At 44.1% G+C, this 14701-nt stretch overlaps 1 protein-coding gene across 24 annotated transcripts in view; it reads right to left on the bottom strand.

The window, feature by feature from the left end:
- PTPRF (protein tyrosine phosphatase receptor type F) overlaps nucleotides 1–14701 on the bottom strand; it is a 470302-nt gene that overhangs the window by 57061 nt on the left and 398540 nt on the right. For 17 of the 24 annotated variants that reach the window (XM_033152376.1, XM_033152379.1, XM_033152380.1 and 14 more), the window contains 5 exons: nucleotides 13994–14575; nucleotides 13468–13601; nucleotides 12647–12791; nucleotides 8177–8482; nucleotides 5167–5360 (listed from right to left, as the gene is read on the bottom strand). In XM_033152376.1, coding sequence (XP_033008267.1) covers nucleotides 5167–5360; nucleotides 8177–8482; nucleotides 12647–12791; nucleotides 13468–13601; nucleotides 13994–14575 — 1361 coding nt within the window. The remainder of the gene's footprint in view (nucleotides 1–5166; nucleotides 5361–8176; nucleotides 8483–12646; nucleotides 12792–13467; nucleotides 13602–13993; nucleotides 14576–14701) is intronic. The other 7 variants (XM_033152392.1, XM_033152394.1, XM_033152393.1 and 4 more) reach the window with 1 other exon arrangement.

Below are 14701 nucleotides of genomic sequence, written 5' to 3' on the forward strand. Positions count from 1 at the left end.
ATGGGACAGTGGCTTCTTGGTTGTGGCACCCAAGCTGTACAATTCCTTCCCCAAGAAGCCTGAACGGAGTTTTCGAGAGTTACATTTTTTTATTTTTATTTTTGCTTCACCAAGCTTTTAGCTTGATTTGAGGTTTTTATCCCTGCTGCTCTATATTCTGTTTTAGTATTCATCAGTGCTTGTATTTTTTATTATGCCTGGGGGCCCTTTGTGAAGCTTAAAACTGGGGTATAAATTGTTTAAATAAAGGAAGAAATATCTGTTTCTTCTAGAGCCTTTATGGACTGCTGTTGTTTAATTCCTATGTTTTATTCCTGCTATTTTTAATATTTTATGTATTTCTTTTAGATTGTATTTTATTTTACTACTTATTTTTGTAAGCTACATCTAATGTTTCCTGAAAATTGAGGTGATAATGATAACAATGATCATTATAACAGAATGCTGATAGATTTTGCATATATAAAATGTATTGAAAAATATGACATCCAAGCCAATTTCAATTAAGAAGACAGTGAAAGCAGACTGTGCAAATGAGCAAAATGCTCCAAACTGCAGGAGAACTCCACAATTTCCTTGAGGGTCAAAGCAGAAATACAGTGGTACCTCAGGTTACATACGCTTCAGGTTACATACTCCGCTAACCCAGAAATAACGCTTCAGGTTAAGAACTTTGCCTCGAGATGAGAACAGAAATTGTGCTCTGGCAGTGCAGTGGCAGTGGGAGGTCCCATTAGCTAAAGTGCTTCAGGTTAAGAACAATTTCAGGTTAAGAACGGACCTCCAGAACGAATTAAGTTCTTAACCTGAGGTACCACTGTATGTGAAGCAGACCAGCATCCTGGTGGCACCCATTCAATCTTAACAGTTTCTTTAAATGTAGTGTTTACCCTGACATCTTCACCAGACTCTAATCTCCTCACACATCAGAGGAACTGCCACAGAAGGAGCATCTCTCTGAAATCTGCTCCAGCCAAATGTCTGAATCTATGAAACAGTCACCTGCAGATAAAAACATTTCTCAGCTAAACCAGCCCAATTGCTTCTTAAGTATTTAGCATTGCTGAGTAAGATAAATGGATTTTAGGAAGGCAATGGCCTTAATAAAAAAGATTCAGCTGCTGCCACTGCTTGGGAACATCAGAACCAATACAAGCAGAGCTAACGCTGGCAGCTGGTATTTATGTTGGCTGCAATGCCCTTACAGCATTTCATTTTAGTCTTCATCATGACTCTCTATAGCCACTCTCTCTCTGACCATGTCTGCAGTTCTGGGGAGAGAGCTGTGATATGGATTACTTGGACTAGCCCTACCCTGACATTTATTTCCCCCGCTTGTGAACTGTCATCATAGTGAAGATTTGCCCTAGAACCACATACATGCCTGTTGAATGCACAATAATTCTTCACTTCAGCTGTCTTTTTTTTTTTTTGACCAATGGATATCATGTTGATTTTGCTAATGAAACCAACTTAAATGGTTACAGAATCCTCATCTCAGAGGAGAGGTTGCTATTCTTCTTGTTCTTTGGGGTGAAGATGGCTAGTTCTAAAGACATATTTGTGTGTTTGTGCTATCTCAAGCTGCTGTCAGAGACTGCAAACTTTTTCAGTAGGGGGCCGGACTATATTTTGAAAAAAAATATGAACTAATTCCTATGCCCCACAAATAACCCAGAGATGCATTTTAAATAAAAGCACACATTCTACCCATGTAAAAACACCAGGCAGGCCCCACAAATAACCCAGAGATGCATTTTAAATAAAAGGACACATTCTACTCATGTAAAAACATGCTGATTCCTGGACTGTCCGCGGGCCGGATTTAGAAGGTGATTGGGCCGCATCCGGCCCCCGGGGACTGCTGCTGTAGACAATATTGAGCTAGATGGACCACTGGATTTGACTCATCCACAGCATGCATTTAAAGCACATGGCTTCCTCAAAAGAATCCTGGGAATTGTAGTTTATCCCTCATAGAGCAACAATTCAAACTACAGTTCCCATAATTCTTTTTTTGGGGGGGACCACACACACACACCATGTGCTTTAAACATACAGTGCAGATGTGATGTAACTGTAAGACAGCTGCCTATTCTCTTATTCTATTCTGAAGGCTTGCAACTTTTTAACATGGCCCATCTAGACCAGCATCCTGTTCTTATAGTGGCCAGCCAGATGTCTGTGGGAAGCCTGTAAGCAGGACCCGAGAGCAAGAGCACTCTGCCCTCCTGTGATTCCCAGCCTAGGGCGCCAAAATGGAGGGGGCGCTGGCCAGGCTTGGGTGGGGGGGCAGGACAGGCTAGCAGCTGCTTCTCCGCTGTAGCGGAGAGGTGCTGCTTGCCCCCTACACCACCCCCGGCTCCTGCTAAAGCAGGCTTTGGCGGGGGGCAGGCGGCGGAGGGCGCCAGAAGGCGGTCTGCCTAGGGCGCAAGAAACCCTAGCACCGGTCCTGTTCCCAGCAACTGGTATTCAGAGGCATCCTGCCTCTGACAGTGGAGGCAGAACACAGTCCTCATGGCTAGTAGCCATTGGCAGCTTCATGGGATGTCCACAAGTTCTAGCATTATGAGAGAGGAGGAAAATGTTTCTCTGTCCACTTTCTCAATGCCATGCGTAAGTGTACTGACTTCCATCGTTTCACCTCTTACTCGCCCTTTCTCTAAGTCCCAAATGCTGCAACTGCTCTTCACAGGGGAGTTGCCCTTTTCTGAGCCTTTTCCAACTCTACAATATCCCGTTTGCATATTCCTGTGAATACTAAATATGGAGCTAGATAAACTGAAGACATAGTAACACCCAAATGAATTTTGTACCAAATTATTGTGCTTTGATAACCTTGATTATTCTTGTGGTTTAAATTAATTGTGAGATGCTAAACACAATAGGGAGGAGGGTGTAACCTGACTTCAGAACCGTAACTCACCCTTTTCTAACTGATGGGTAAATTTCAGATGCTTCCTACACATTCATAAAATGAATAAGAAAATCTTGTTCATTTTTGTTCTCTGAACTGATTATTGCTTCCTGAAAGCTGCCATATGTAATTTTAATACATAATCTTAAGTATGATTGGCGGAATGTATGGGATTGTAAGAAATGGCAGATATTAGCTTCATTTTCCTATAGTCATCTGAATAAACTGACCAAGTTTATTTGTTCCATCTATATAGTCTTTGTCTCTATGCCTCTATGTGTGAACATGTCCATAAGGAGGGAAGCCTGTGGCTGCAAATCAGACAGTCTGAGAAGAGACTCTACCGTTAGATACCTTATCTGATACCACACAGTAGAGTACAAGGTGTGAAAACAGCCCAGATCCAATCCAAGGATGAACTGAGCCAGGACTGGCCTAAGGCATGAGCTCTACAAAATACTGTGAAGTATCTCAGCTGGAAACTGCATGATCACATAAGAAATAAATGAAGCATGGCATCAGGAAGTAAATCAGAATGAAGCAATGCCAGGGCTAGAGGCAAGCAGGGAAGCAGGAATGGTCAAATCCAACTTGGTCTGCATCTAAGCAATGAGTTACTCAGACTGTGTAGCTAAGCTAGAGACAGCAGCTTTATATGGCCAGGTGGAACCATATTTGGATTTTGTGTTATGTAATTCCAGGAAGTAGGAAAGTGTGTATATGGTAAGACAGTCCTCCTGGTCCCAACTAATATGACGGATGGATGGGCAGTTGAAGGGGTAAGGGGAGGAATGGGAAAGGGCATTCTTTGCCCAAAGCAGCCTGGCAAGCAAACCTCCCAGGTGGGCTGAAGATTCCCTGCCTCTGTCTCCAAAGTCCAAGTGGAAGACAGTGGTGGAGTGGGAAGAGGTGGCAGTCTAACCTGCCAGGCTCAGAAATATTACATAACTGGCTCTTAACTCTGTTGGGACTCGCTCCCAGTCACATGGCTGAGGAATATCAGAGTCAATAAAATGTGCATGATAAAAGCACTTAGCACTGCAGCCATAGGTAGGGAACAAAAGAGGTATGGGGGGGGGGGATGGATAAGGAAATGTTCCCCCATCATAAGGCCTCATTTCCCACCTTCAGCAAGGTCAACTGAACCTATAGAACCTCTTTCTATATAAATTTACCCTGGAAGGGAAGTAGGATAGGAAGAATCTAGGAACTCAGCAAGATATGGCAGCAGACTACTATAATGTATTTCTACCTTTCAAAGGAGAGTTGTGAAGCCTCTGACCTCTGCCATATGGTGAAACACTTATGCAGAGACATGCCCATGAAGGACAGGAGACCATGGAACATGCACTTGCAAACTTGGTCTTCTAAAAGAACAGTGGTGAAATCTGATCTTAATGCCCAGGAAGATTCATTTTCTCTCTAACAGAGGACTCCCTCCCCCTGGTTCAAAAAGCAAATGCAATCAAGTTATTTCATTCAGAGGAGATTAACAGCATAGTTTACTTGGGACTAAATCTTTAACCCCAAAGACCAAAAGAACACGGCAGCAAGCTGATGATTAATTTCACCAGCCTAAAGGACAACTTTCTTGAGGAAATTGGAAGAGGCATTGGGTGGCTTCACAAATACAAAAATTTGACAAAGTCTGTAGGAATCATGATGGTCTAAGCTGGGCAGTGAAGTCTTGAGCTAGTAGGTCTTTGTCTCACTTTATTTCCCCCCCTCACTCCTTGTTGGGGTGAGTTTGGGTGGGGGTTGTATGTGGAGTGGGTAGTGGTTGTATGTGTGTTGGGGGGGGGGTTGGCTGTGCTTTACTCCCTGCTGAGAAAGATGCAAATGAATCAAGTGTTGTATTAATGAGATATATTAATTAGTCAACATAGCTCTCCAGTAACCCTATTGGGTGCTATTCAAACAGTCTAGTTCACAAATGATCACACCTAGATTGCGACTGTAGAAGTCCCAGAAACGTCTACCTTGTCCTGCTCCCTGATACTCCCAGTTCATTCCATCTGAACCCTTTCCACATTGTTCTCTCCCACAATTTGTTTTAGGCTCTCAACTATAGTAAGGAAGCCTGTAACAAAGAAAACACATGTTCTTTGCCATAATATAGCTCTCTTTCTCTCTAACCCTATAAAGTGAAAAAGCCCATCACAAAGCAAATGCAGACCCTTCTCCAGAATATATTATTTATCTGTCTGTCCATGCATGCATGCATCCATCCCACTCATACCAGGATATACCTGGGACTCTGCTACCATGACGTCTTTCATGATAGGCAACCCAACTGGCTCATTATTCTCCAGCTTCACACAGATGACTTGGTAGCCTCGGATCTGGCCATGCTGCTTGTTAGAGATAGGTGACTTCCAGGTAACACGAATGGTTGTGGAGTTCACTGATTCTACCTCCACTTTCCGAGGTGGAGCACTGGGCACTGGAAGGCACATGAGAAAATTTCATCAGAGACAACAGCAGTGCTTCTGGGGTGGAGGAGACACACATTTTGTTGCACACATCACCCCAGATTACAAAGCAGAATTCACAGTAGAGTGAATGGCAAATATCCATGATTGTACTGCTGGACTAAGCTGTTCTGCTATTCAAGGAGTGGCATAAGGAGATGCAAAGCTCTGTCTAGATTACTAGTACCCACTCAACCCAATACATACATATCAACGAGTGGACAAATTACAGGCACAATGGGAACATAGTTAATGATTTACCATGAATATGCCAGGAGCGTCCACTTCATACCTCCTTATTAGTGAATGGAAAAACAAACCGCAACCCCTAGCTATGGGGATCTTTATTTATTTATTAGATTCCATGATGAGAGCTATACAATGGAAGTGCTAGACACAATCTAGTGAAAGGGGAATTACACAGTGTAGAGGCAGCCACAGAGAAGACTCTCACCAAGGTCACTAATAAGTCCACATTTCTGAGAGTGATGGAACTACCAAGAGGGCCCCCTATGCTGATCTTAGCACCTGAGATGGTCTGTAGGGAAATCAGTCTTTCAGATAATTGGGGCCCGTCATTTAGGGCCTTAGACACTAATATGAGCACCTTGTCCCTGGAAATGAACTGGCAACTGTTTTAAAACAGGGATTATGTGATTTCGAAATGGAACCTCATCTGGCTGCTGCATTTGAAGTTTCTAAGTAGTCTTCAAGGGCAGCCCAGCATTGCAATAATCCAATCTGGAAGTCACCAGAGCATAGAGTACAGTAGCCAAGTAATCTCTGCGCAAAAGGGGCTGTAGCTGGCAAACCAGACATAGTTGGAAATCGGTCTTCCTAGCCACTAATGCCACCTGAGCTTCCATTGACTATCTTGGATCCAAGAGTACTCCCAGCCTGCTCCTTCCAGGAGCTCCCATGATGCAGAGCAATAGCTACCACATAACTACTTTTTGGAAACAGCTCCAAGGGCAGAAGTGGAATTATTGTAATACAGTGCTTCCAAACCCTGGAGTTGCTCCAGAAGAATACCACGGTCAAAGGTATCAAAAGCCACCAAAAGATCAAGGAGAACAAGCAGGGTTACACTCCCCCCATCTGTTTCCCAACAAATGTCATCAACCAGGGGGACTAAGGTGCTTTTTGGTGTAAAATCTGGGCCTGAAACTGGACTGAAATTAATGATTTACTGTGTCCAAATGCTGCCACTGATGAAAATTTATTAAATTTATTAAAATTGCTCTAAGGTCAGCTGCTCTATAGCCTAAAGTGGGAGGCTGGTAATGAGGGAGGAAGGCAGTCCTAGGAGACCGATATTCTTGGCTGGCCATTCAGTTTACAGAATGATTTCCGAGAGCAGTGTTCCTTCCAGAGAGCATCCTTGCTGTATTGCTACTCAGCATTTGCTTGAAAAAAATAGACCATAATTCTGCTATTGCAGGGCAAATCCACAGACCCTGTAAACACACTGTGTCCCATTTGAAAGTGCAGAACAAGGTTAATTGGGGGCAGAGAACTGGATGGAACCTTTAAGGACTGTTCTATGCAGACACTCGGCAGGCAGGCAAGGCAGCCGCTCACCCTCTGGCAAATGGTTGTTTCCGCAGATCTCACTCTTAATTGCAGATAATTACTTGAAGAGGAGCACAGAGGGGAAAGATACATATATTAGCAGGGGGAGGAGGCAAGCCTAATTGGTGAATGAGAAAGGGGATCATGGACCTCATTCCATCTTTCTGCATAAACTTCAAGATGGGGTGTCTTTCCCAGATGGTTATTCCTCATCCAAAAAATGAGTGGAAAGCAAGCCACACTGCAGTGTAGTAACTGGACAACACTCCCCTTCTACTCCAACAGTTAGACATGGCTGGGAAAGTGCTTGTGACGGTTCTGTGAAGGTACAGCAATCACGAGACTTACGGTACCTATACCTGCCGATAAAGGGCAGAGTCTTATGCTAACAGCAACTGCCAAGGGACTGAATTGTTGGGTCAATGGAGGTCACCCCAATTATAAGAAGGGTATATTAGCTACCAGTAATATTTCAAGATTCAAAAAGCACTCTCAACCCCCTTTTTTGCTACTACCTATGAAAACTGAGTGCATCAGAAGGTTTTAAAACCACTCCTGACAGAGAGCTTAGCTGGAAGAGCCAACTGTACGGCCCTCAAACTTATGCAGAGAGCTTGTTGCGACATTTCTAGGGTAGCAGTGTCCCTCCGGCTAAGGCTTTGCTAAATGAGAACTGAAGCAAACAATTCAGGCAGCAGGACATACAGATGTGCAAGCAATCTTCAGAAGTAGGCAATGAACATTGCTATGCAAGGCTTTACAGGGTTGCAGTGGTGCAAGCAACAGCACAGCATGGGTGGTACAACTGAAGTATGCCTGCTCTCAGTTTACTGAGTGGCTCCCTTTTTCTATTTGTCTCTCTGTCCTTTCTGGTCTCTGAGGCAAGGATGCAGCCTGGGAAGTGCCTTCTGACAGTGCAAGGACTGGCACTTTCTACAGAAGAGATTTAAGCTGGCATGACATAACAATGCAATTTTTGCTTCAGAATGTCCTTGATAGAGAGCTGCTTTGCCCATGTGATAGAGAAGAGGAACAGATTCATGTAGGAAGCAGGCATTTTGATTATATTTCATACATATTAACCCCTTCATTCTTATTGACTACGTTTAGACCACACTTTCTGTAGAGCCGAAATACATATGTGCACCGGGGGTGGGGGAGAACAGCAGGACGCAAAAGAGCCCTTGTTACCTTCAGTCATGGATCGGGAACCTACCGTCTTCATCAGTGCGAACCCAGACCGGGATGCTCTCTGGCCCAGGACCCACGTCTGTGTGAGCCCTCACCCACACTTTGTACTCTGTCCATTTCTCCAGGCTGTTGATCTCCCAGCTTGAATGCTCGTGTCCAATGCCCTCAACCACACGCTTGCTGTTGTCCTCTCCTTCCACCGCTTGGTATGCGATAGAATACTGTGTGATGACTCCATTGCGGCTCTGAGCCGGTGGTGGTACCCAACTTACCCGGATAGAGGTGGAGCTGGTGCTTACACACACGACCTCTTGGGGTGGGGCAGAAGGGGCTAGGGATAAATAAAATGAAGCAAGTGGGGAGATGAGGGGAAATGATTGGGCAAAATACATTATCTACAGGGAGCTCTTACCCAGCCAACAGAGCCTCAATAAACATAGAACAAAACCCACCAGGCCAGATTCAATTGAATAGTCGCCTGGCTAGCGTAACAAGGCTTTCTTCCCTCTCTTTCACCCGTGCACCCCACCAAGTACTCTGGGGGATTGGGTGAACCCCCAGAACTGGGTGCAGTGGGGGGGGGGAGAGTAGAAGCGATATCATTCCATCTGGCAAGCAGATATGCTTGTGCTAACGGAACGATAATAAGCATGAAGCTGAATCTCCCCTTGCTCTTTTGTTTCAAAAATATATGCAGAAGTGTTAGGCTCATGAAAGGCAATTTGCGCCATGCATGGAATCAATAACGTTAGCAGTGTTTATCTTTGTAGAGGTTGCCTAAAAAGAAGAGAGAACTAGAAAGTACAAGACTTAGACAGATGTGAGATAAACAGGATAAGTAACAGATGAGGTGAGCAGGAATCAAGAAGGAAGAATCTGAAGTATGAAAATTATTGAAACCAAGAAGAAAAGTAAGAACAGTGTTGTTTTGTTCCTTGAATAACCTGATGATGCTCACGCTGAGGAAGGCTATTGGAGTACACATCTTTTCAGGACAATCTGACTGTACACTAACTGGCAAGCAAGCAATCCTGGAGAAATAGATTTTTTGCATCTTACATATTGCTCCAAACTTGTGAGCAGGGTACAGAACTGGAGGCTCCTCAGGCTATGAGGAAGGTTCCTAAAGAGGCAGAAAAAGTACTGCAAACAACACTGCTGAGGTGGACCTGAAAAGTAGAGAGTAAAGAAAGAAAGCCAAGGCAATGCAGGAAAGTAGACAAAGTGAATATAGGTATAACCCATAAAGGATACATGGGGTATGAGAAGCAGACAAGAAGAGAGCCTAAATTAATCAGAAGCAATCCTTTTTCTAATGAATTTGGAGATTTTGGAGAACAGGCCTCACTTGACAAAGCTCTCAGCAACTAGAAACAGAGGAACGATCAGCAAGCATAATAAATGGATCAACACATGAGACACAGTTATTTCCCACATCTACTGATGGCTGGGTAAGAGTCACACCTGAATAGTGCCCATAATAAGCTGCAGCTTAACATCAGAGGTCAAAATAAAACACAGCAACACAAGCAAAATACATGGGAAAAGTACATGAGAAAGAAATGCACACCAACATGCACGTGCACACACACACACACACACACACACACACACACACTCACTCACTAACCACACATTTTGAACCATGACACACACAAATATTCTCAGAGGCAAAAAGAACACACTCACTATTCTCAGGTTATGCCCTCCCTGGAGATGTATGGGCCTCTAAATCATGCTTATGAGAATGGCTACTTGTGTGATGAGCACTGGGTGTAACCTAATTTCAATGTTTCTATGTTTAGTACCAGATGACTGATCTTCTCAACATGATATTATCCTCAAGAAAAATGCTAGGAGTGGCAGCACTTTTCCCAGAGATAACGTATCAAGCAAACTATTCTTCTAAAACAGAAAAAAAAATGGCTTCAAGTTTTCATTTGAGCCAGGGTGCAGCCTTGGATCCCAAGTTCTCAAAAATAATGCCCTGCCTGAGCTGCTTAATCCTTCCCTTGTTAGCTGCCTTCCCCTCAAACTCCACCCCACTGCTTTCATCTTGTCTGTTTCACTGAATGTGTTTACCTTGCAAACACAAACCTTGAACTCCATTGGGGTGGGGGAAACAACTTGAAAGGTAAAGCACCATTGTCCTATACCACAGGGGTAACCAATGTGGTCTCCTCTGTATGTTGTGGACTACAACTCCAATAATCCCTGGCCATTGGTCATGCTGGCTGGGGTTGATGTGAGTCTGGCCCAAAGCATCTGGAAGACATGGTGTTGGCTACTCCTACTCTATCCATTTCCCACTGCTAAGCTGTCCTTCCATGAGGAAGGGACTAATGGCTAACATTACACATGGGTGAATATGACTAGTGTAATATGTAGTTTAGCCTGGAGTATATGCAGTTATATTCCCTCATAAAAGCTAACACACAGACACCTGGAACTAGGAGATATAGCCAGGGATGGAGCCAGTGCACCTATCTTTTTATAGTATGAAACACTGCCGAGGATGATCAGTATCACAGGAGTTCTGTGTCAGAGAGCTCTCCCTTGCTTCTGTCCCCAGAGACCATTTAGTATGCTACTGGGAACACTTCAGAAATATAGCTTGATAGTTTGCTAAATCAGCATATGGCCCTATGTTAAACTCAGATGCTTCACCACCTCCACATGCAATCTGTGATGGCAAAAAAGCAAGACTAGATGAGAAAAATGTTCAACAGAAATTGGTCTTGAGGCATGCAATCCCCTTAACTTTTCTATTGATTAGCAGAAACTTGGATTCTATGGGTCTCTCACAACACATCAGGTCTGCAAAAAAAGCTGTTTTCAGACATTGTTCAAGGAAAGGTAAGTTTTAGAATTCCTACTGATGGGCTCTTTAGAACAGGTTTCCCAGTGATCATAGCCAATTAATTCATGCTCCAAACATTATATTTCACAGGGAAACAGATGCTTTGGCACTACATGCCTTCACCCCTCACCTTTAGCTGTGGACGAGAATCCATGAATGGCTAAAATGGCACAACATCAGGATTAGCCTTCCTTTAATTGCTGGACTTTATATTCTTTGCACAGGCTCCTAACATGGCCTAGCTACACAGAGCTATGCATGAGTCACAGGTTGGAGATATCTGCATTACTATTTGCTTCTGGTATTTGTTTGTTATGCCTTGTTAGTATGATGGCTGGGCAAGTGCCCAGTCATGGCCTATCAATACACATGCTCCATCAGTAGCTGCTAACAGAACAATTAATAGTCTCCACATTCAGTTTGTGTCCCCCAATGTAAAATATTTATGATGCCTCCCTCTGAATATCGTTTCATATATTTTTGTCCAATCGTCCTGGCACTAAGATCCCATTAGCTAAAGAGCAAGTTAAACAGGACTGTTGGAATCCTTATGATTGATGTTCCAATGAAAGGAGGAAAGGTCATTCCAATCATAAGTGGAGCAGTTCTTCCCCACCCTGATTCATCCCAGGCCCTCTCTGGCTCCACACAGAGAGGGCGGCTGCCGCCGCCTGCTCTACTGCTTGCCCCACACAGCCACTAAATCCTTGACAGATGGCACAAACGAAAATGTCTCTCTTTTCCCCTTTAATGCTTTTTGCATAAAAGCAAGCCCCAAAATCGTTAGTGAAAACAAGCTTATCTCAGAGCTCTTTGATAGCTTTAATCTGCTTATGTGCAGCACTTTGAGCTGCCAATAAAGGTGAATTGGTCTCCTACTCCACCAGCACATGGGCTCAGAAGAGAATGAAAGTGATCCAGTTTGGGTCACCTCTTTATCTGGCCTTCTGACTTACTTCACTGTTTGCCTCAAGCCTTCAAATGCTTGGAGCAAAACCCACACAGCAGTCTTCTTCCTCCTTCCACTCCATAAAAGTCAAGCATCCACATGCACCACACACCTCACCCAGCACACATCCCCTTAAGAAGCTATTAATCATACAATCTACTTGCAAATATCAGATCCCGCCACCCCCTCAAGTTAATTCTTCCAGGCTTGCAAATGCCTGCGGTGTAGCAGTAATGTAATGTGTGCATCGCTCCTCTTGTACAGAGATGATTGCAGGGAATAGGCGAGCAATGGTGTCTCTGACTGGGGTATAAGCACATGCACAGCAGGAAGGTGCATGCACGAGGTGCAAATATCAAACACCCACTACAACTGAACTGCATGGGGAAGAGGATGTGCCAGTAAACTCACAGAGATACAGGGAATAAATCTCATCAGCTTCTCCCACCTATTCCCTTTGCCCAGCATATCTGTGAGTCCACCTGTTGAAAGGGGAAAGCATGGACTGAAGGACAATGGGACAAGACTTACCCTGGGCAAATGGCCCCTGCATCAGAGCCACAGCTGGCCTGTCCTCTCCACATTTCTTTTGCTACTGGTTCCAACATCCCCATTAACTCTCATACAAAAGTGCAATAAGATTTTGTCCCTCACTCACTCTCTTGCAACCAAACAGAGACACTTACTGGACTGTGCTGTTCGAGCTTCCAAAACTGGGGTATAGACCCCTAGGCCCAGCTCAGAGCGGGCTGCCAGCTGGAACTTGTAGAGTGTGTCCGGCTTGAGTCCTTCAAGTGCATATGATGAGGTCTGGTCAAAGTCCACCTTATGCTAGAAAAGGCAAGAGGCAAGATTTTCTTTTACTCAGATGGGGAAAAAATAACATAGCTATTGACACCAGAGTACTGGACTCTTGGCCATGGATGCCAGTACTGCATACTAGGAATCATGAATTGAGCAATCTATGCTCATCCTATGTAACCCTGAAAGTCGTTATTTAAAGGAGATGATTTCACTTCCACAGAGATGTTGTGCATTCTCATTATAGCCATGAGAAAAGAATCACTTTCAGTTCCTAGACACTGGAAACTTTTGGCTAATGAAGTATGTGTTGACATAAGTGTGAGTAAGTTAGCACATATAGAAGACAAGCTGTGATAGGTCTTCACTTCAGAGCCACCACCTAATGGTTCAAGGCTAGATAACTTCTGAGGCCTGATCCAACTATTATGTGGCAATATGATTGCCACCAAAACTTACTGCTCCTTGTAGCTGCAGGAGCTCTTGCAGCTATCATAGGGAGATGAAACTCTGGTATAGGTTCATAATCCAATGGGATGTGGATTGCAGTATTCTCACAGATGCACAAATATCTAGTCATGCAAATGCTATTTTCCACAACAATTGTACTGGGCCCAACTCTAATAGATATAAAAATAAGTGCCCCATACCCATAGGTTACTTTGGTACAGGTCTTTAACCACCAATGGGTCATGTTGTCCCTCACCTGGATCCCATCAGTCTCTTCCCAATACACCAACTCATACTTGGTGACACGTTCTTGAGGTGCTGGCTGCCAGGTCAGCATGATCCGTGTGTCAGACTCTGCCTCAGCTTGGAAATCAGCTGGCTGAGATGGAACTGGAGACCAATAAAACAAGAGTCAGTTGTGGAAGGGGACTCCAGAGCAGCTTTAGAAAATTTCAAGGTGCAAGCCCTATCATCAACGCACTTCAACAAAAGCATTGTCATAAACACAATCTTAACACATTCTGCTAAGCTCCAGGTTCAGACAAAGACAACTATGCTCTTTTTCAAACTAGTGATTAAACAAAGTATCCACAACTATGCTTAAGTCAACTGTTAACTATGCTGGCAACCCTCTCCTACAAATACAACACTCTATTCGAAAAGGACAAATTGCCTACCAAATCCCTAAAGTCTCTGGATCACACCTCAACCTTAGCTCAAAATATTAGCTCTTGGGAACAGTAGGACAGAGAAGGAATAGAGCTCACACAAAACATACATACCACCCTGTTGGGCCTTTATCTGGATGACATCAGAAGGGGGTCCATCTCCTACTGAGGTGAAAGCCAAGACACGAATACTATAGGTGGCCCCCGTTATCAAACTTCCTACAGTGGTGAGATGATTATCATCAGTGTTGTGTTTCTGCCACTTGCTGAGTGGTAGGTGGGGGTCAATGGTGTAGTAAACTCGATAGCCACGGATCATCCCATTGGGCTCTTCAGGTTGTTCCCATTGGACCAGCATGGTGCTGGAACTCAGCATCCGTGCCTTCACTTTGAGGGGTGGGCTTGATGGAGCTTGCTCTCCTGTCCGTGCATCCACCAACTCACTAGGGGGACTCCTGCCAATGTTGTTCACAGCAATAATGCGGAACTCATATTCTGAGAAGGGGCTTAGGCCACCAATGCTATAGCGGGTGGTTGCCACACCATCTACTTCTCGGAAAGTGCCCTCTAATGACTTGGACTTATACTGGATGACATAGTAGGAGATAGGGTCAGCATTTCCTGAGTCCCAGGTGAGAGTCACACTGGTAGCTGTCGTCTCCGTTACTAATGGCTCCATTGGAGGTTTTGGAAGAGCTGAAAGCAAAAAGCACAGTGTCAGTAATTTGATTAGTGCAAATGCTGTAATGTGCAGAGCTATAAAGGAGGCTTAGATGCTTGCTAACATTTTCCTTTAAAGGCAGAAATCATTTCATAGTCAAG

The sequence above is a fragment of the Lacerta agilis genome, chromosome 6 (assembly GCF_009819535.1).
Source record: "Lacerta agilis isolate rLacAgi1 chromosome 6, rLacAgi1.pri, whole genome shotgun sequence".
Lineage (NCBI taxonomy): Eukaryota > Metazoa > Chordata > Lepidosauria > Squamata > Lacertidae > Lacerta > Lacerta agilis.